The sequence below is a fragment of the Laetiporus sulphureus genome, assembly GCF_001632365.1.
Source record: "Laetiporus sulphureus 93-53 unplaced genomic scaffold LAESUscaffold_48, whole genome shotgun sequence".
Classification (NCBI taxonomy): domain Eukaryota; kingdom Fungi; phylum Basidiomycota; class Agaricomycetes; order Polyporales; family Laetiporaceae; genus Laetiporus; species Laetiporus sulphureus.
In genome coordinates, this window is record NW_024468557.1 from 91,562 (window position 1) to 111,022 (window position 19,461).

Consider the following 19,461-nt stretch of genomic DNA (forward strand, 5'->3'; position numbering starts at 1 on the left):
CCATAATAGGCAGGTCACTTGACTGCGCGCTTCCGCGCTGCGGGCTCAGCCGACTCTACGCTCACAACTCGGCCGCAGTGGCTGTGACTCGCGACCGTTTGCAGTGTCAACGGTTAATGCACGCATGACACAGGACGAACCACTGTGATGTATTTGCAGCAATCTAGAAGCGTTCACGCCGTACTTATACAACAATTATCTGACCATTTTCTTCTCACTCACGCGAAGATGGCAATGCGGGGGTCGATGTCGGCAGGGTCGTTGAGCTGCAAGACTCTTCAGCGTGCCGTCAAGTCTCTACGGTAAACACGGCACTTACGCGGAGATTTATGTTGAGGGAGCTGATCGCCTTCTCCTCATCTTCCGTCAACGTGAACTGGTCGACCTCGAAGTTCTGCAGCAGACGCTCGTGGTTGTTGCTCTTCGGGATGACAGCCAAACCTTGCTGCACAGCCCAGCGGAGCAGCACCTGCGCAGTTGCTGCGTACAATTTTCTTCAGTACAGACACCAGCTGCGCCCACCGGGAGTTGACTCACTCTTTCCGTGCTTCGATGCAACAGACAGAACAATGTCATGTTCCAGCAAGTTCTTTGCACCCTTGTCACCGCCGAGTTCCACATAGCTCTGAGGGCCAAGCGACGAGTACGCAGTAATGGCAATCCCGAGGGTTTTGCACAGCTTGATGAGCGGCTCCTGCGTCAGGTAGGGGTGAAGTTCAACCTGATTAACTGCCGGCTCGTAGCGAGCGTAGCGCAGGACGTCGAGAAGAATGGAACCCTGGCAGTTACTGTGCAGATGCCATAAGGCCACGTTGCTTGTCCTCAGCGCAGCATATTTGACTCACGAGACACCAATGTTTTTGGCAAGACCCGCGTCGACGAGCTCCTCCATGGTCTGCCACGTCTCCTGCAGTGGGACTTTCGCTAAGAACAAATCAGCACTCGACCACAGCAAGTGCGAGACATGTTACTTACCGAGGTGAACCTTCTTGTCATCGCCCCACCATTCAGGAGGGTAGCGGTGCGCAGGGTCGACATACTCGAGGGCGATGGGAAAGTGAACGAGGAAGAGATCGAAGTAGTCGATGCCCCAGAGGCCAAGCTGCTTCTTGGCCACGGCATGTACCTACGAAGCGCCAATGAACATGCCGTGCATAATGAATTTCGAAGAAAATCAGCGTACGTGCTCACGCTTGTGGAAAGTGTTCCACAGCTAGTGCGGTACAACTTTAATCAGGCGCTGAAAGGCGGATGCGCTTCCGGAAGATCCGACTTACCTTGGATGTGACCCCTGCGCGATGGGAGCTACTATTTGAGCTGCTAGAAGAATACAAAGGAGCGCGCTATCACTCACAGACTTCCTCGCGCTTCACAACGCCGTCGGCGATGGCACGACGGAGACCCTCACCAGCCTCCTTTTCGTTACCATAATCACCGGCACCGTCGAGGAGACGGTAGCCCGCCTTGAGGGCGTTGTAGACGGTCTACATGATGCACATCAGATGCGGTCTCTGAAGTAGCACATTGAGCACGCATACATCCGCACAAGTCGCCCTAGTGACCTGAATGGATCGACGTTAGCGCAGTGCGAGCTCCTTCTGAGCACGCGACGGACCTTCCAGAGACCAAAGCTGTGCGAGAGCAGAGGGGCAATGAGACATGGGTCCGATCATATTATGTGCTCGAGGATGCACTTACCCGACAAGGGGCATCTGACACATAATCATGCAGAAATGAGCGACTGATGTCGGGAGAGAGAAGCATTGAGGCATACCTGCTGCCCGGTCCTCTTGAGCGCGACGGTAGCGTGCCTGACCATGGTTGCCAGTTTGTCCAGTGGGTTGTGCGGTGGGAGGGAGATGGAGGGCGGGTGAAGGAGGGGAGCTGGCGCGTTTGCGGTTTATGAGGGCGACGGGAGGACGGACCGTGCACAGGGAATACTCTCTCGCGACATCGATTCTTCGTCATAACTTGACGAATCGTTCTGCTCCCCGGTCTTTCTTCGGCTCTTTTGAGTCTGCGGCATCCCCCGATCCGCCACCGACGCGTCCGATCGCAGATTTTGCGTCTGCCACGCTCGTCGCCTCCAGCACCGTCGACGTCGACTCTCTCGGCGTCGGTACATGCACATCCACGTCCTCGGGTACGGTGCCATCGGTACCCTCGTCGCACACCACCTCCGCGCCACCCTTCCTCTCAAGCACCTCGTCTCCGTCATCCATAAGACGCCTGCTCTCGCGTACCAGGCCAGCGAGGCAGGCGGCATCAAAGTCGAGCGCGACGGCGTCGTTCAGTTTCAGAAGCACATTCTTCACGAGAGCCCCGATCCGTACGATGACTACGTCTTCAAGGTCCTCGAGCAGGAGCGCCTTCACCGTCGTGTCACGAAACTGTCTGCCAAAGACCAGCGGCAGCAGCTCGCCGGCATCCTAAAGAATCCTAAGCCGTCACCCATCGAGTCTCTCATAGTCGCTGTAAAGGCCCAATCAGCCATCCAAGGCATCATGAGTCTCCTCCCGCGAATATCCTCGAACAGCACAATCGTCCTCCTGCACAACGGTATGGGCGTGTACGAGAATCTCATCAAGGCCGTCTTCCGCAACCGCGAGCAGCGCCCCAACATCGTCGTCTCCGTTAACAATCACGGTGCATTCCTTAAGCAAGAGGGGCACGTTGTGCACACCGGTGTGGGCGACATCAAGCTCGGCATCGTCCCCGACCCCAAGGGGCGCGACTTCGAAGTGAGCCTTGACACTTCCCTTCCGAAGGAGGACCAGAAGCTCAGCCTCGACGACATCACGCCGCTCAGTGGCGACCCTCTCGCCCAGCGATACGTCTCCTTACGCAACACCATCACCGCGCTCACGAGCGCCGAGCAGCTGAACGCGTCCTGGCAGCCCATATACGACGTCCAAGTTGCAATGCGCTGCAAACTCGCCGTAAATGCTGTCGTGAACCCGCTCACCGCCTTGCTCAACTGCAAGAATGGCGAGCTCTTCGAGCATCCTGAGGCTCTTAGGCTGTCCAAGCGGCTCTGTGCAGAGGCGTCGATAGTCTTTTGGGCGCAATGGGAGCAGGAAGTGTGGGCGAAGCGTCCCAGGGATGCCGGCGATGCGCACGAGGACGCGGACAAGCCGAACTCGCAGGACTTCCCGCGGGAGCTTTCAGCGGAAAGACTCATGCTGGAGTGCGAGCGCGTGGCCAAACTCACGAGCGACAATGTCTCATCAATGCTCGTCGATGTCCGCAGAGGGCGACAAACCGAGATTGAGTATATTAGCGGCTACCTATTCAGGATGGCGCAGCGGTACAAAGTGCCCATACCCGTGACGGCGGCGATCCTTGACCTCATGCGCTTGCGAAGCAAGCTCCCCATCGATAAGCCATTGCCGCTGAACTCAGTGCTGTAAAGAAAAAAGGATCACGTCAGGTGTGTATCGGTGAGTGTCAGCTTCTTAATTTCGGTATATCCGATGCTCATGGCCATTGCCTAACGCGGGGTCCTCGAAGCCGTCGGAGTCCAGCTGTGTGGTCTCCTTGTCAGGCTCAACTGCTCACTGGATGTCGATAATATTTCCTCATAACACCAACGGCTGACAAGTATAGCAGCCGATGGTGTGGATGCAGACATCAACACCGGCAGTTCTCAGACCCCCAATCTTACGGCATCCAGGAATGCCTTTCTCACCAGCAGACACCCTGATCCCGCGGCGGCGTCTCTCTGCGGTAGACATAGACCCCGTGGAAGGTCAAGGAACGTGTCTACAGCGGCCGCCGCCTATAGTCGAGCGTCTTCCGGAAGATGGGCCCCGTTCCATAGCGGACACCCCATGAACGTTCCACGTGTAGCTGGCTTCTGCTTCTGCCGCAGAGACGAACATTGCCACTGTTGCATACCGGTGTGGTCGACCTATCGATCCATCGATGGAGAAATGAGCGGAAGTAGAGTGGACCGCGTCAGTTGGGAGTGCGTTTCAGGGTCGTGTCAAAGCTCCGCCAGCTGCTTTTACACGGAAGGTTATCATATCGACATGCTTTATCACGCCAAATGTTCATACCTATCTTCAATCGGAGCCAATACGGGCCGGTTCCATGACGTTCGAATGATCCTTTCAAGGCGCTGTCTATACACCAATCTTGTAAGATCGTAAGGACACGCCGTTAAGCTGACAATCGCAGTCAAGGCAAAGCTCAATTCATGGTTTGCTGGTTGACCACGTCGGTCTGAGGGATCCCACATCTTTACCTGCCTACCGCAGCGATCAAGGTATGCGCCCCTTACTGCGAGGCCTACACCTGTGAGGGCATCGCCAGCACACTAATGCGTGCATAAGCTTTCGGGGTGATGAGAGTATCGCAAGACGTCTGCAGCGAGTTTCTCGTCAAGGAATCCAACGGTTTTATGAGGGGACGTTGATGTCTCGACATCAACAGCTGTCTACAAGTATTGTACATCGAGGGCGACGAGAATTGCATCAAAGCAGTAGCATCACGACAGAAGGCGGGCCTCCAAGCACACGGAAAGCATGATAGCACACATGCTCAACGGTATGTTGCAGGAGAAAAACAATATCGACATAACAGCCTGTGACGGGCTCAGTGTACTCGTGTGCAGACTTCCTCGCTTAGTAAACCCTGTGCCATTATTCATGAGCTCCAATCGTTATGCACGGAAATGTCGTACTCACTCCAAATACCACAAGTCGCTGTCATCATATCCATACCCTCCACCAATTTGCCCGCAATCATCGTCAATCGTGAGGCCGAGCTCACCCTACAAGACAAATCATGAATATGAGTCGATCGATCGAGCGTCCAAGCCAAGACCAGATTGACCATCAATAATATACTCACCACTATATAGTAACAGACGGCGAGATCATCTTCCGAGTAGTTCACAATCTCGTAGTTACAGTCTCCGTAGTCAGTGTAGAACGTAATGGATGTCTCAGATTGCAAAGCGAAGTTCGCGCCTATCAGGTCTTGAGGTTGCAATTTAGGCACAGCAGGAAATTGTGGGGCACTCACTTCCCTGATCCTCCAGAGCATCGGCTAAATCAATGCAACTGGCTACCGACAGATCCGAAGTCAGATCTGCGCATTCTATGGAAGCTGTTTGAGCAGACGTCAGCTATCTGTTGGTTGTGCATCGAAAATGAAGCCACCGTCATAGCTGCAAATGTCGTACTGGCGTGGCCGGATCAGTCGGGAACGAGACTCGAGCGAACGCCGTGCAGCAATCCCAGGGCAGGTCCGTGTGACCATCCTGTATGTTTTATCGTTGTAGACGAACGTGTCGTTGCTGATGACCTCCCCGTCAGTGCCACAGGTCGCTTTTGCGTTAACGGTACCTGAGAGAGGGAGAGTTTGGTCAACAATCATAGTCACGATTGTGGTAACGGTCGGAGACTAACCGACAGCATGGAATACGGCAAGAACCGTAAGGATCATGCTGGAAAGCCACGACAATTGCATTGCTGCGTATGCAATGATGTTCCGATGCGCAACCGGTACTGAGAGGAGGTGGGATGTCGATGAAGCCTTTTATGCATGTTTGGAGGTCTAGTCTGCACCGGCAGCATTGATGGTCTTCAATCGAACTTCCTCGTGTAGCGGTTAAGGCAGGTTCTCCCGAGCGCTCTGATGCATCACCTTCCTCGGCATTCAGTCATCTATGACAGCGCGTATGGCGGCCAGGAGAAATGGCGAAGATTGCAATGATTTCTCCGTTCGTTCTCGCTCCCCTCTAGGTCCAGCCTCGATCCATTCAGCTCGTACAATAAGGCATTATTTCCGCGGTTCTGCTTCACCGTTGTGGGAATCGTCAGCGCAAAACCCATTAGCACTGCTCATTGACGGCTGTTTGTAAGAACCGGCAATTTGTTCACAATCATCCAGACTGAAATGAGATCACAATATGCGTCAATTACTGACATGAAATGTGTTATTGACCTACCCATGTCATCCTCAGGTGCTAGTTGCATCGCCATTGTCAGCTCTAGTCCACTGGGACCTGGGCCAATCTACATTTCGTGGGAACGATAGAGCAGTTCTGGCCATGCATCTCTTGATGGTCAAGCAACACGACGGCATCAACAGCCAAAGTAATTCCCGGATTGTACGGAGGCCATCATAGCACGATTACCGCAATGCCAGCAAAGACACTGCAGAATGGCTTATATACGTCAGCAGTGAGATCTGAGAGCCTGAGTACTGTGACGAAGCCCGACTCAGTCGTCGTGGAGGACGCCAAGCAGACGTCAAGAAGTTCTATACAGTAGGCAGCTGGTGTCAGACCTGCCAAAGAATATGGGTTCATCGTTTGGCGCTCACTGTCAACTGCGTCTGGCATTCACACATTCCTGTCAGCGCATGAAAGGCGGTGAGAGTAAGCGCGGGTGAACGGTGTTTTTACAGCTGATCTACCAGATGAACATATCAGTTGAGCTATTCCTCGAGGCGTCACATTGTATCAAGCTGTGCCACATTTTCTTGGATAAGACTGTGATATATATGTTGTCAATTCTAGGGTTCGATAAATACACAGATTCCCATGATATGAACAGCAAAGGAAAATTTACGCGTCCCGCTTCTATCAGTGAGATAGAGGCTTTTCCTTGATAAACACCGAGCACAACACCGTGATGCCTGCGAGAACGACGGAAAACCACAGCGCTGCTTGTACGCCGTCCTTATAGGAGCGCACGACTGCTGCACGGGCAGCGGGTCCGAGCTCGTCGATATAGCTAAGTGATTCCCTCACTCGTCTAATGATCTGCATAGACAACGAGGAATGTACAAGTCAGGTGGGCACGGAATATGACGCCTTAGCGAGCGTACCTCCTCTACATCTGCTCCCGTTAGCCGCTCGTGTAGACGCACACGGAGCGTATCCTGGAAGAGCGTTGTACCAACCGATAGGACAACTACTGAACCAAGTGTGCGGAACAGATACGACACTACCGTATACGTCAGACTCGATATACGGTGATAGCTTGAGCATTTATGAGAATGCTCACCAGCGGTCGCAATAGCCTGATTCTCAGGCCCAGCATTGGCAATAAGAGCGATGAGAGTCGTAGTAAGACCCGCCCCTGAAGATTTGATGCGTCTTAGCGGATTGGCCAAGGCAGAAGTATTTAGAAGCTCACATCCTCCCAGGGACATCAATGCCAAACCTGACATGCAACAATTATTGGAATGCACGACTGCCCACTGAAGAAAATCTCACCAATACCAAGCCCGGCCATAGTGAACATCAGTGGTCCGGTGACGTCCGCAATGATTGCGATGCCACAGAACGATAGGGTATAAACGAGTACTGTCAGCCAGTAGTACTTTCCGGTAGCCTTCATGATCAAGCCGCTTGTGATACTCCCAATCGCTCCTCCGAGCACGTTCGGCAGAAGGGCCAAGCCCACCTGCGCGGGTTTCAGCCCCTGTACCGCTTGGAGGTACAAAGACACATGGAATATGATCGTCATATTTGCACCAATCAAGAAGAAGTTGCATAGATAACTCGCGATCAGTGTGCGATTGAGAATGATGTGCTTCGGTGCGAACGGTTCGCGCGCGATGAACCATTCAATGACGAGAAATGCACCAAATAGCAAGGAGAATGCTGCGAAGCATGCAATGGTTAATCGATCCTTCCAGGCGACATTGCCACCTCGGTCAAGACCAAGGAGCAGAGCAAAGACGGAGAAGACGAGCGTGATTGCTCCTGCAAAATCGACGCGTTTGAGTTTCCCGATAAAGTCGCTGTTGTCGACTTTAGGAAGGTGCAGACCAAACGCGACGGAGCTGATGGCGAAGACCGTCATGGGCACTTGAATAAGAAACGCCCTTGTACAATTTTCTCAGTACTTGGTGTCAAAGTCGTGCATTCAAGGCTCACCATCTCCAGCCGATAGTGTCCGCCAATATGCCACCAAGTGGAGCGCCAACAGCTTGTCCAGATGCAAAGACGATGTTTGCCACACCTTGCCAAGTACCCCGGCTCCGCAACGGTACCACATCGGACATGATGATCACGCCTACGCTGAGGAGCAATGTGAGCGACGAGATAAGCATTAGGTACACGTTTGACTTACGTGTTTATACCTCCACCACCCATTCCTGCCAGTGCGCGTGCCGCTATGAGCGAGTTCATATCAATCGCGACACCACAGAGAAAGCTGCCGATCGCAAAGACGCAGAGTGCGAATATTAAGCACGACTTCCTGCCGAAGATGTCGCTCAACTACAAGGCAATTAGCACACTGTTAAAGGTGCGCCACGAATATTTCACCTTGCCGTACAATGGCCTGTTGGAGGTAATTAGACATACAATCATCAAGTGACTGGAAGGCCGGTCCAACAACATACTGAAAGCTTGTCATCGTGAGCATGTATCCTGTAGCAATCCAGCTCGTATTCTCCAAACGTTCGAACTGGCTGCCAATAGCCGCATAGGTTGACGCAACGATAGTGGTATCCATTGCGATAAGAAATATGCCCAGCATCATTGGTACAATCTGAAAACGAAGGGAAATATACATGAGACGTTCTATCACAAGCAAGCTGCAGCGCAGGAGAGCAGAACGGCTGCGATGACCTGAGGTTATCTCAAGTATACAACTTGCCTGTCCTGCTCATAATGCGGCTACTACTGGAGTTAAAGTACGCACCACAGCAATAACCGATACCTGAGGCTTCACGTCCTCGTCCTGGCTCCTCTGTGTCACTGCATCCGCTTCATCGTTCGCACATGAAGTCTCTTGGGGGCCGTCACGTAGCAAAGGGGTCTCTTCATCGACCGCTACAGTCATTTTTTGCAGTGTACCAGGATGAAGACCAGCACTAAATAGCACGTCGAGAACAGAGTAAGGAGGCAACCATTGAATGTGCTTACCCCTTCGCCCTCACAAGATTATCGTGGAGACGATAAGAGCAAGACCGAATATCTCGGCCCGCTCTTAGGCTTCATATATGCGTGGGTCACGGTTGAGTCAGGGTTTGCGACTATTGCGCCATTCTGCGTTGTCCACGGCAATGAGTCATTTGTAGACGAAGCAGAGAAAGTTGAGGATATCGAGCAAGTACTGCCTTCATCGTGGTCTGGTACCTTCCGAGCGCAAGCGCATCAAGATCCTCTCGCACATCGCGCCAGTTCAGAAGACTCGACCGAAATTCTATCATCAAATCATGTACCGGGCATATGCACCCGCATGCACCGGGCCATAGCTCCATCGTATGAATTGCATGGGAAATGGAGAAACGCCCGCCATCCGCTCAACACAATCCGCCCGTCAGGACAAGACTTCAACATGACGAGCTCTCAAAGTTTGCAACGCCTACAGCATTAACCACGAAGTGCAATTCCCCATGCGCTACTCAAATTCGGCTCAAAGTACATCGCTACTTCTGAGCTCGCGTTGATCAGAGGAGCGACTGTCTACTTCTGTTGAGCAACACTTGGAATGCGTCCTCCAAGGTTACAATTGATTACGTCCAAGTGCTGTCGGTAAGGAAATATTCGCGGCTGCAAGCGTGAATGTTGTAAAGGGGACGGGGGATGCGGACCAAGACGCTTGCTCGGTGCTGCACCCGCCGGCTACTGGCGGATTGCCGATGGGAGGATGCAGGTTGTAGCCTGGTCCGAATGGTTAGCGTAAATCGACTTGTCCGGTCGTACCGGGAGTGAATAGAAGCCACGGTCCTACATCTACCTACATCCATATGCGATAGGTCCATATATCATGAAACCAAGATGAAAACGAGGAACTGTATCATCCATCAGCAAATTCTCCAAGCTACGAAGTGCGACGCAAAAACTTACAAAGACAATGAGTACTCCAAAAACCTTCAGCATTAGCCACCGATTACTTGATATGCTGGCATAGTATTTGAGCAGTTCCCGCTGCGCACCGCTCACGTTGGACGCGATGTCCACTGTATCCGCGTCTATCCGCTGCACTGTCTCTCGCTGCTCCGCTACCATCTGTGCCAGTTGTGTGAATATTTGCCCGAGTTCGGCGATGGTGGCCTCGATGGACTCGATTGCTGTGGACCGGGATTGAATGTAATTGTCCTGAAAAATAAGACAGAATCAGCCTTCGCCGACAACAGAATAGAAACATATGCGATGCACCTGCTGCTCAACCAGCTGCATTTGCATGAACGCGTCCCCCTTAGCCGTGCTTCCCTCCTCAGCTGCTCCAAGATCCAATGCCAATATGTCGCCATTGGGTTGGGGAGTTGCGCGTCCTTTACCCTTGACATCGTAGCGGGATGCCACGGCTGAGCCGTCACCCATCGGATCCTGTCGTTGCGCGTTGCCAAACAGGAGAGAATCTGGACGAAAGAGATGTGAATACAATGGTCGAAGGGGCAATGCAATAAGGCCAACTTGAAGGCGCTTGGCTCGCAGCAGCAGTTGTGGAGTGCATAAACTGTTCTGTTCGGTCCTTGGACTCCTTCATGTTCTGACGGATCCATGAGCGTCTCGGCGAGCACCCTAGAACGACTCAACACACCTGTGTCCTGATCTCGAGCACGTCCTTGAATGTGATACTCGTGTCTGCGAGCTTGCTCTGCAGCAGCATCACCACATTGTGGTTGTGCTCCTCCAGCTGCTTTCCTTCCGGAGACTTTGACGCGCCTTGGGCATCGCGCTGCTTCAGCTGTGACTGTAAGGATGCAATCTGCTTGTTGATGTTCGCAATGTCTTGTTTGATTATATACGTGAGCTCCTGAAAACGAACTGAGGCATTGCGGACGAGATAAGGTGAATCTTCGAGAAGCGACATACGCTAATTTCCACAGGTCTGTCGTCAAAAAGTGTCTTCCTTTTCGCCACTGGTGCCCGTTGAGCAACATGATGGTGGGTGTGGCGAGGACCTTACTTACGCTGTGCCAGCTTCCCCAGCTTGACGGTCATATTACTGATATCCTTCGCAATAGCAGCCGCTGTCCGACTAAATTCGGACTTGCTCTCCGCACTTCTCTGCTGCAGAAGCAACCTTTGTTTCGCTTCCACACCGCGTTGCGGGAGTGATGAGCGATTTCGTATAGACTCCACGCATGCTCGAAATTCGTTCGTGCGGTCTTGCACTGGCATTGACGGGCAGAAATAAGGATACAGTTAAATTATTGGTATCGCCGGTTGCACGAAGTGCACGCAAAGGATGCAAAGGAATGGAGGGAAAGTTAGAGTTAGGTGGCGGTTGTAAGTCGCGGTGCGGCGGGTAACAGCGCAGTGGACGTGTCGCAGGCGCCCATGATGCGGCGGCCACTTGGTGCGCGTCTCACGTGCCGTAGCAAATGCAGTTCTACTCAGTTCTACTACTTACTGCTTTCATCTCGTCCTCCGCCGGATCTCGTACGGAGGAGAATTTATGTGCACGTCCTCTCCAGGACCTCTTACCACGTCGTAGATGGGCAGGAGTGACGTTCTACGCACGTCGTACACAAGCTATTAGCTTCGAGAACGATATATATCGACATAACATTTATACAAGCGTTCGCGAAAAGATGAGTGAAAGGAAGCTATCATCTAGCAGCCCGAGACATTTGCAAGCATTGTCCACCAAGAAACCAGAAAAAAGGAGCAAGAGTGATGAACCCACGTGGGATTTTGTCAACTAATAATATCGCAGCGGCCTAATCACCGGCTTTCCCTTGTCCGCCATGCCCGTTGCAATCCACAACGCTCCCGCGCTGTCATCTTCGGGAAAGAGTGTCTGCAGCTCCTCGCTAGGTAGCAACCTCCCGCGGTGCTGCGACTCATTCATTTCGACGTCCTCGAAAAACCGCCCGAATATCGTCCGGCTTTCGAACATGCACCGCGCGATGCTTCTGTCGAGTCGTACAGGCGTCAGATCGCTCTCAGCTACATCTAGATGACACAAATATTAGCAAAGAGAAGGAAGACAAAAGTGAGCTGCTGACATCCTTTGGCTCCATTGATGGTGATAATCCAGTAGAAGGGCTGTTCCCAGTTATTGCCGAAGCGTTGTACCTCCATTGCAGAAGTAAGATCTTCTTTGGCGAGATACATAGGCTAGTGAGTGGAATGGTCATTTGAGGGAACAACAAGATTACAAGGACGTCACTTACGTGCCACCCAATGATACACCCCACATACTTATACCGCACGTGCTGCACGACCAAACCAACGAAGAACGTCACGTTTGAATACTGCGAGCGCGGCCACAACGTCTTCGCAAACTCGTCATCCGACCTCACGAGCTCCGTGCAGCGCTTTTCCAAGTACGCCTGCTTCTCAGGCACCAGCGCGGGGCATACCACGTCCGTCAGTACCACCAGTGCGTCCAATGGTTTCGAATCCAGCGTATACGGCCAGATTTCATTGCCACGCGAGTGCAGCAGGAAGATACAGGACGCCCCGTAGCTGCACCACGCCAAGCGCTCGCTAAAAGGACTTGTCGAATCCAGCTGGTTCCGGTGCACCGACATGATATTCATCGCAGCGCGGCGCAAAGTTGCACCCACTCGACATGGACGGACGAGGTCCGGGGACGCGTCGGCAGGGAGTCCGACTTCGAGCAGCATGCTTGGCGGGTCCCAGCTATGAAAAACGTACGGAGAAGTATTGTTACAGAGGTCAAAGAGCAGCTCGCCCATTCGTGAGTCGGGAGGGGTGATGTGACATAGGACCTTGCCAGGGCAGTCTGTCGGCGCGGCTCGAATGCCGAGTCTTTGACAGATTGACACGAAGATGTACATCAAAGACATTGGAATAGTTCTCCGTGGACCCTCACCCATCAGAGAATGAGGAAATTGGTTGATCAAATTGTAGAAGTCATGTCCTGCAAGTTAACGATCAGTTTCCCAGGATGAAATGAAGGGCTCTAACCTGCCTTCAGCGTTGCCACAACCTAGATCCCAAAGGATACCACGTATTCGGACACACAGGCCGCTCAGGTCATATGCGGGGCTCTGTGAGTTTAATTCAAATCCTTCGTCAGACAGCACTCTCCGACAACGATTCGCCAGCTGACAGAGCCACACAGGTATCTGTATGTGCTCTTTTTAAGACAAATCGCATGCACCATAATCGCGCAAACACTCACCCTTCTTGGGGACTTATCGAAGAACGCAGAAAGGCCCGCCAAAGCGTCCTCGAACGGAATCGCATCTTCATCTTCACTATAACAAAAGAGCCGTGTCCACAGCTGCAGGGTGTGATGCCGAGCGATGACACCCATTACCGCCCTCGCCCAGTATCGTCTTGGCAACGCATGTGGCACCTCCCAGTTCATGTCGGCCTCGATGTCCGCATCGCTTGCTGGACGGAAATATGCCGGCAGTGGCAACTCTGCCTCAACCTCCAGCGCATCCCATGCATCAAACGAGTACTTTCTCACAAACTCTCTTGCCTTCACGTGCCGGCCTTGCAGCTGCAACCTGATCTCGTCCACCAGCGCGAGTGCCCGGCGGTCGATCTCTCTCCTCATGACGTAGAGCTTTTGCCAGTTGTCACCCACCGCAACGCGCCGTTTGGCCTCGTGCTCTTCGACGCATTCGGTGTAACGTGTGCGATAGTGCGGTTCCCAAAGTCCCGGATGGAGCGCGGCATCTCGCAGGGCAGAATTGGCAGAAAGGCATGCAACGAGCGTCTTCACGCTCTCATCGGCGAGATCCTTTGCCGCTGGGAGAAAACTGAGAATGTGGGCGTAGACCTCGGTGGGGAGCCAGGGCCGGCTCATACCGCTGGCCCTACCCTCGGCAGAGCTCATCCTAGACTGAAACTGTGGGCGAGGCTCTGGCAGGTCGTCGCCGCAGAGATCTGGCACAGCAAACGAAACCGAACGGGGGAACATGGGAGGACTAGAGGCAAGTAGCCGGGCTATGATAAGGGCGGCAGCTGGCCCGTTTGCACGTACGCTGTCGTGCGCCGCGCGCTAGGCGGTCATGCCTGGGGCTCGGGGAGTATGGAAGCGGGGGAGTCGACTGTCCCCATGCGAGTGCGGAAATACGCGCCAGACGCAAAGCGGGAAGTGGGTTGGCTTGTGCAGCAGGCGGTGGGGAATCAGAGCATGATGAACGCCGTCAGTTGGGCTTGGACTCTTCTTCATGAGGCCGCCGAGCTTCCCGGGCTGCCTAGGCGGCTGCATTGTGTTCTTGTCTTCGACATCTTGCTGGTATCCGCGTTTGCAAAGTTCGATCGTGCGCAAGCGACGTCGTGGTCGAGCACGATCAGAGGCTCGTGCGCCAAACATGGCACGCGGCGAGAGTGGGAATTCGCCATGTCAAGCTCAGTGGAAATGGAGATGAATGCCCTATAAATACATAGGAAAGCGAAGCATACATAGCAATGCTAGGTATCGTTGCAGCTCCTAGACAACAGAATTCTAATAGCTACCAATGGTCCATGTCATGTGCCGGAGCAAGCCATAATCTGAGTAACACCAGTCGAAGCAACTTTGTCGAGTGCCAGTCCATAGAAGGGTAATTCGATTCCCTCCGTGCGACATACGCACACATCGAGGGGGTAATTGTGAATGAGACAATGTCCATTGAGATTCATCACCATCGCGTTCAGGGTATTCGTCAGACAGTCCAAACACCGCTTCCCGAGGCCACGAAGATGCACTATCAATGTGCATCTGCATCCTTTAATCCCCACTTGACAATCCGCGTCGCACCATCTTGCCAATCGGCCACACGCCGACGTGACAATGTCGAGTATGTCGATCTGTCGTTGGCCACAAAGCCCATGGCGCTAGACTGGATCACAGCATCTAGAATGACGGGGTACCTACGGTCACAAATGAATCAGCATCCAATGCATCAAGATGCAGGCAAAATGCACGAGTGCAAACACTTACCACTTCCCATACTGACTAGCAGTCTCCCACGCATCATGATCAATCCTCACCCACCCCATCGCCGCCACCTCTTCCCACCACGCCGGGTCAGACTCATCGCTCGTCATGATGACCCTCGTGTCCGGAATCTCTATGCCCTTTCGCACCCGCAACTCATCCTGCACCTCCCGTACGCGCCGCGTGATCACCTCGATCGACGCGAAACAATCCGGATCACCTTCATAGCAGTAGTTCTTGAAGTCGCCGTGCCGCTGGTGGATGGCAATGTACTGCGGCGGAAGATCGGTCAATACAGGCGGCCGCGCTGCGGCAACGTCGATGGAACTTACAGGTGGCACTTCCGCATCCTCAGGCAGGCCAAATGCATAGAGAACGTATGCGTCCGCGAGATTCTGCATGTCTTGGGTCCAGTGCATATGCGTGCCTACGAACCTCCATGCCGGAGAGTAGTCGTATTCGTACTCGTATGTCTACGGTAGCACGTCATATTCCATCATTACAGTCCCCATCATCCGAAGAATGACATCCATACCTGCGTCGCGCATAGATAATACAGATAGTCGAAGCAGAGCAGCTGCTCATCCGGGGGCAGGCTCACTTGGTGCTGGGGCGAGGGAAGCGGCACGCCCAAGTTCCTCTCACGCTCTTCGGGAAAAGATAGCCGCGCAAGCGTCCAGAACGTAGTATGCTGATCATGCTCATAGTTCGATATGAGCTTCACCCAATCCGGAGTTTTGGTATACGAGACGTCTGCCCAGCACTGTCAGGCCGATTACACATCGGAGGAACGAACTATGAGCTCACCAAGCGCAAGCCAGCCCGGTACCGCGCTGCCCCTGGGGAAGTGCTCACGGTACTGAACGGACTCCCACACGTTCCAGCAGCCGATATCCTCCACCTCGGGCTCGGACAGGTCCTTCACGTCGCGCCATTCGACGATGTCGATCCCTGACTCGCGGATGAACCGCGGAACGTCAAACACGTCACCCCACGCGATCGTCCCTGCGTCACCGCCAATGTGCGACGGTGTGAACATGGGCAAGAGCGGCACTCGGCCAGTGATTACGCCGAGGTAGATCAGGTTAGCGTACGTTATGACGTCGTTCGCTACGATCGTCAATAGTTTTGGTTATGAGGAAGGATAGAGAGGCAACGGAGTCAGGTTAGTGATAGTCACAGACGAGAAAGCGTAGATACGCACTCCATCCGGCTGATACCCAGGATGTGATGTACTTGGTGTCGTTGCGTAAGTTGTCGCGGAAGCGAGACGTCGGAGGGCCCAACACGTATGGTGAATATGCGTTCTCCGATTCTGGCTCAGGAACGTCCACCTCGACGTCGAGAGGACTTGACGTAACGTAGTCATTCTCGCCCAAATTAGTGTAGGTATCTGGCTCGGCAACGGCCTGTAAGGGATGTAACTGCTGCCTGAGGATCGCTGTGATCCCGAAAACAATGAGCGACAAGGCAGAGAGCGACGCGAAAGCGACAAGGACGCGGCGGCGGGTGCCGACGAGCAGGGAGCGCGGTCTTGCTATATAGAAGGTAGGCGTTTGGGGCGAGTCGGGGTATTCCTTGAGGAGGGGCACACTGGACTCTGAGCGGTGGTGGCCCCAGTCGTCGCGCCGACTCTCAACGTCGAACTTCGCCGCCATGAGGGGGGGTAGGAAGGAGGGGGGTGGGAGAGGCGGAGGTAATGATATGGGGCCTCCTCTCCCACCCGCCGGCCGAGTCGCAGGTCCAGCGCTCCCTCGAGTCGAAATGCGATTCCCCCGATCCAATCTCCCGCTCCCTACGCGTGACGCCCAATTGCCAATTGCTACTCCGGTCACACTCGATCACCCACTGTCACATCGACGCTCCTGCTGCCCCTCCATGTCCTCGCCGGCACAGGAGCACAGGAGCACTCTTCCAGAGAGCTTCATGGCTAATGGCATCTTCATCAGCGCCGGGAGGACAGGTAGGATTAGTTTTGGCGCGACCCGTAGGCATATCGATTGCTGAAACCGGCCCGCTCAGTTTCCCCGTCAGGCGGAATGAATTTCGTATGAAAATTCAGAGCGCTCATTGCAGCACTCCAGTCCCCCAGGAATGTGGACGCCGCGTTCTTTTCGCTTGGCTCGCAAATGACATCGTGTCGCTTCTTCGGCGTCCCTCGCCGCCCGCCCCTCATCCTCATGTCAAGCCAGTAACCTTCTCCTATCTCCCGTCCATATTTGAACTTTTTTGGCGTCTTGCAGCTCGCTCCAACATCGCCTGCAGCACATCTTGCTCTCCCGCTTTCCCGACCATCTCTCGCGAGTGTTTGTAGACGACCGTCATGGACAGCAAGAACGCAGACCGTTTCCAGCCATGGAAAGTTGCCGCCGTTGTGTCCTTCTACATGTGCGCCGCCCTGGTGGTAAGTTCACCCGCCGATCATAATGCTCCCTTTCTCAATGTGTGTCGTATATTGTGGCGGCGGCCCTACACCAGATGGTCTTTGTGTAAGCCTTCCGATATCTGGACGCACCATGACCTCATTTATCTCCGCGCTGCAGGAACAAGGCCGTGCTCAACTCTTCACCTGACCTTCCTCTCGTCTTCCTTCTCATCCAGCTGATCCTTGCAGTGGTGCTCTTGCATGCCTCTGCACTGATCACGCCGAAGGTTGAGATCCCGAAGCTGAAGCTCGAAACCGCGAAGAAACTTATGCCAGTCACCCTGGTTAATGTCATCGGCCTTGTCTTCAACATTCTCTGCCTTCGCGGCGTCGAAGCATCGTTTTTCCAGGTATGTTCGTGCTGCTCGTCTGTCGCACCGACACTGACATGCTGACAGATTGCGCGTGGTCTTGTCCTCCCACTCACGATCATGGTGTCCTCTGTCCATACGCATACCCGTCCGAGTGCACGCGTCGTCCTTGCCGCGTTCGCGGTCACCATGGGATTCTTCCTTGGAGTCGCGCCTTCCTCGTTCTTTTCGCTCTCTCTGCAATCTCTGCAGTCTCTTCCCTCCGTGCCCGTGCGCACAAGCGGACTCTCCATTCTCTATGGCGTGCTGTCCTCTCTTTTCATCGCCGTACACTCCGTACTCATCAAGCTCTCCTTGCCGCACGCGGGCAACTCGACCATTCAGCTTGCGTACTGGCAGAATCTGGGCTCTGCATTGTTCCTGTTCCCCGTCATTATCCTTCAGGGCGAATTCGAGAAGCTGGCGCAACTGGTACACACGCCCTCGTGGAACTGCGAGGTGTTCGTCTGGGGAAGCATCGTCACCGGCGTGTTTGGGTTCTTGCTCTGCGTCGCGGGCTTGCTGAGCATTAAGGTGACGAGCCCGATCACGCATATGTTCTCTAGCGTACGTGTTGTCCTCCCTCTTTCCGCGGGTCCCATATGCCCGTATCACCTTCGAGACGAGGTACTGACATTTGCTCTCTCTCACATCACCGGATGCTTTGCCGCATTGTGATGCCAATCCCGGCCCATTGGCGAATGTCCTCGATAACAGGCTGCACGCTCTGTCATTCAGACTCTGCTTGGCGTCTGGCTCTTTGGTGATCTCCTCACAACGTACGTACCCCTTCTAGCCTGTTGCGGACCCGAACATCTGCCTTCCGTTTTCTCATTCCCAGTCTTCTTCTTTATTCCCGTGATGCGGAGCATACGCGGCAGATGTATCTGACAGTCCCCATTGGGTTGCGAACCGCGTCTAAATGCTGCTTACGCTCGACCTTATTCATCGCTTTGGCCTCCTCATTCCCGCGCTTCACTGATGTTGTTGACGCTTGACGCTCGAAATTAAATGCTGATTGCATTGTGTCATCCTACAGGAACCGGGCCGCATCGATCCTCGTCATCATGTTGGGTACGGTTTACTACACCTGGGCAAAGGCTATGGAAAACGCGCCCCGGCCGATTGCTCCCCGGGACTCCGACCTCGAGGCTTCTCGTGGCCTTGCGAAAGAACAGGAAGGCATGCAGGAAATCATGTTCGACCTGCAGGGCGACGAGAAAGAGAAAAAGGCGCGCGATTGAAGAGCGGCTTGATGGAGGGTGTCACGGCATGGTTAGCATGGTGTTGGCGGCTCGCCGGCTGCAATGAGGCTTGCTAGTTGGGCGGTTGGCTGTCCGATGGCAGGGCCGCTCACGATATGACGGGCGACTTGACTGATCTTGATGACTGACGGAACTCGCTATGCTTGTACGGATGTACTCTGGACGATAACGGTCCTTTTCACCTCGGTTCCTGTCCTGCTTCCGATGGCGACGCTGATACCTGTTGATTAGAGCGCGCTTTGACGGACTGTGGACGCTTTAGTGTACGCTCATGATGAACTTGTGCGTATTAGATGGACCTTGCTGCTGTGGCCAGAATACCATGATCAACTCAGCTGCTTTCATACGTTTATCTGGATTTTGCTATCTGTCCAAAGAACAACAACGTGCGCGCTGCTGTCACTCAATTGCGGAGCATCTTACTGCTGCGGTCGATGGCGTTCGGGCTTCTCGTAGTGGAGAAGTCGTAGCCATGCCGTAACGACGGGCGACTTCCATCTTCCATAAGAGGGTAGCCAGGCTGTATGCGTTTGGCCGATGGCACCCCGGCGGCAGAGCGAGCGACCCAGAGTAGCGGATGGCGTCCATTT

At 53.8% G+C, this 19,461-nt stretch overlaps 9 protein-coding genes across 9 annotated transcripts; 3 read left to right on the plus strand and 6 right to left on the minus strand.

Annotated features, from left to right (window-relative positions):
* Positions 1–139: 139 nt before the first annotated feature.
* On the minus strand, positions 140–2,038 carry LAESUDRAFT_730175 (Aldo keto reductase). Its single transcript, XM_040909787.1, has 12 exons — positions 1,775–2,038; positions 1,699–1,712; positions 1,616–1,631; positions 1,539–1,562; positions 1,355–1,484; positions 1,278–1,291; positions 1,184–1,213; positions 976–1,126; positions 846–924; positions 538–788; positions 320–480; positions 140–266 (listed from the first exon to the last, which is right to left on the minus strand). The coding sequence occupies exons 1-12, from the start codon at positions 1,817–1,819 to the stop codon at positions 219–221; spliced, it is 963 nt and encodes a 320-aa protein (XP_040760168.1). The 5' UTR covers positions 1,820–2,038; the 3' UTR covers positions 140–218.
* Positions 2,039–2,123: 85 nt separating this feature from the next.
* On the plus strand, positions 2,124–3,410 carry LAESUDRAFT_661706 (ketopantoate reductase-like protein; the record flags this gene model as incomplete). Its single annotated transcript, XM_040904951.1, has 2 exons — positions 2,124–2,342; positions 2,436–3,410. 2 exons carry the CDS (start codon positions 2,124–2,126, stop codon positions 3,408–3,410), a joined length of 1,194 nt encoding a protein of 397 aa, XP_040760169.1.
* A 960-nt stretch (positions 3,411–4,370) lies between these two features.
* On the minus strand, positions 4,371–5,510 carry LAESUDRAFT_730177 (uncharacterized protein). The gene is made up of 6 exons (XM_040909788.1): positions 5,415–5,510; positions 5,166–5,351; positions 5,029–5,112; positions 4,855–4,973; positions 4,689–4,774; positions 4,371–4,635 (listed from the first exon to the last, which is right to left on the minus strand). The coding sequence occupies exons 1-6, from the start codon at positions 5,473–5,475 to the stop codon at positions 4,626–4,628; spliced, it is 546 nt and encodes a 181-aa protein (XP_040760170.1). The 5' UTR covers positions 5,476–5,510; the 3' UTR covers positions 4,371–4,625.
* An 890-nt stretch (positions 5,511–6,400) lies between these two features.
* Positions 6,401–8,939, minus strand: LAESUDRAFT_685318 (MFS general substrate transporter). Its single transcript, XM_040905884.1, has 11 exons — positions 8,894–8,939; positions 8,670–8,841; positions 8,368–8,516; positions 8,291–8,306; positions 8,094–8,242; positions 7,898–8,041; positions 7,232–7,845; positions 7,152–7,178; positions 7,020–7,094; positions 6,841–6,959; positions 6,401–6,775 (listed from the first exon to the last, which is right to left on the minus strand). The coding sequence occupies exons 2-11, from the start codon at positions 8,808–8,810 to the stop codon at positions 6,596–6,598; spliced, it is 1,614 nt and encodes a 537-aa protein (XP_040760171.1). The 5' UTR covers positions 8,811–8,841; positions 8,894–8,939; the 3' UTR covers positions 6,401–6,595.
* A 377-nt stretch (positions 8,940–9,316) lies between these two features.
* LAESUDRAFT_730180 (t-SNARE) lies at positions 9,317–11,237 on the minus strand. The gene is made up of 7 exons (XM_040909789.1): positions 10,891–11,237; positions 10,793–10,839; positions 10,518–10,733; positions 10,391–10,466; positions 10,133–10,335; positions 9,821–10,072; positions 9,317–9,765 (listed from the first exon to the last, which is right to left on the minus strand). Exons 1-7 carry the CDS (start codon positions 11,099–11,101, stop codon positions 9,739–9,741), a joined length of 1,032 nt encoding a protein of 343 aa, XP_040760172.1. The 5' UTR covers positions 11,102–11,237; the 3' UTR covers positions 9,317–9,738.
* Positions 11,238–11,624: 387 nt separating this feature from the next.
* LAESUDRAFT_738725 (uncharacterized protein) lies at positions 11,625–13,712 on the minus strand (the record flags this gene model as incomplete). Its single annotated transcript, XM_040910926.1, has 5 exons — positions 11,625–11,878; positions 11,932–12,021; positions 12,096–12,812; positions 12,882–13,020; positions 13,077–13,712. The coding sequence occupies 5 exons, from the start codon at positions 13,710–13,712 to the stop codon at positions 11,625–11,627; spliced, it is 1,836 nt and encodes a 611-aa protein (XP_040760173.1).
* Positions 13,713–14,245: 533 nt separating this feature from the next.
* Positions 14,246–16,489, minus strand: LAESUDRAFT_815288 (uncharacterized protein; the record flags this gene model as incomplete). The annotated part of the gene is made up of 6 exons (XM_040914672.1): positions 14,246–14,764; positions 14,835–15,103; positions 15,164–15,304; positions 15,367–15,584; positions 15,639–15,941; positions 16,036–16,489. 6 exons carry the CDS (start codon positions 16,487–16,489, stop codon positions 14,602–14,604), a joined length of 1,548 nt encoding a protein of 515 aa, XP_040760174.1. The 3' UTR covers positions 14,246–14,601.
* Positions 16,366–17,268, plus strand: LAESUDRAFT_408173 (uncharacterized protein). Its single transcript, XM_040902335.1, has one exon. The coding sequence runs from the start codon at positions 16,531–16,533 to the stop codon at positions 17,143–17,145; it is 615 nt and encodes a 204-aa protein (XP_040760175.1). The 5' UTR covers positions 16,366–16,530; the 3' UTR covers positions 17,146–17,268.
* LAESUDRAFT_661707 (uncharacterized protein) lies at positions 17,155–18,850 on the plus strand (the record flags this gene model as incomplete). The annotated part of the gene is made up of 6 exons (XM_040904952.1): positions 17,155–17,235; positions 17,310–17,320; positions 17,375–17,606; positions 17,655–18,173; positions 18,324–18,385; positions 18,646–18,850. The coding sequence occupies 6 exons, from the start codon at positions 17,155–17,157 to the stop codon at positions 18,848–18,850; spliced, it is 1,110 nt and encodes a 369-aa protein (XP_040760176.1).
* Between the last annotated feature and the right edge of the window lie 611 nt (positions 18,851–19,461).

Bases quoted from the DNA above. Each gene is read 5' to 3' on its own strand.
- LAESUDRAFT_730175 (XM_040909787.1), bottom strand. From the start codon at position 1,819: ATGGTCAGGCACGCTACCGTCGCGCTCAAGAGGACCGGGCAGCAG. The intron at 1,127-1,183 runs GTACGCTGATTT...GGCGCTTCGTAG, and splicing joins CTTTCCACAAGCGTGAGCAC to GTACATGCCGTGGCCAAGAA. The intron at 267-319 runs GTAAGTGCCGTG...AGAGTCTTGCAG, and splicing joins CCCTCAACATAAATCTCCGC to CTCAACGACCCTGCCGACAT.
- LAESUDRAFT_730177 (XM_040909788.1), bottom strand. From the start codon at position 5,475: ATGCAATTGTCGTGGCTTTCCAGCATGATCCTTACGGTTCTTGCCGTA. The intron at 4,974-5,028 runs GTGAGTGCCCCA...AAGACCTGATAG, and splicing joins TGCTCTGGAGGATCAGGGAA to GCGCGAACTTCGCTTTGCAA. The intron at 4,775-4,854 runs GTGAGTATATTA...TTTGTCTTGTAG, and splicing joins CCGTCTGTTACTATATAGTG to GGTGAGCTCGGCCTCACGAT.
- LAESUDRAFT_685318 (XM_040905884.1), bottom strand. From the start codon at position 8,810: ATGACTGTAGCGGTCGATGAAGAGACCCCTTTGCTACGTGACGGCCCC. The intron at 7,179-7,231 runs GTGAGATTTTCT...GTTGCATGTCAG, and splicing joins TATGGCCGGGCTTGGTATTG to GTTTGGCATTGATGTCCCTG. The intron at 6,960-7,019 runs GTGAGCATTCTC...CGTATACGGTAG, and splicing joins TCAGGCTATTGCGACCGCTG to TGTCGTATCTGTTCCGCACA.
- LAESUDRAFT_730180 (XM_040909789.1), bottom strand. From the start codon at position 11,101: ATGCCAGTGCAAGACCGCACGAACGAATTTCGAGCATGCGTGGAGTCT. The intron at 10,734-10,792 runs GTATGTCGCTTC...GTTCGTTTTCAG, and splicing joins ACAGACCTGTGGAAATTAGC to GAGCTCACGTATATAATCAA. The intron at 10,467-10,517 runs GTGTGTTGAGTC...TGGATCCGTCAG, and splicing joins TGCTCGAGATCAGGACACAG to AACATGAAGGAGTCCAAGGA.
- LAESUDRAFT_408173 (XM_040902335.1), top strand. From the start codon at position 16,531: ATGATATGGGGCCTCCTCTCCCACCCGCCGGCCGAGTCGCAGGTCCAG.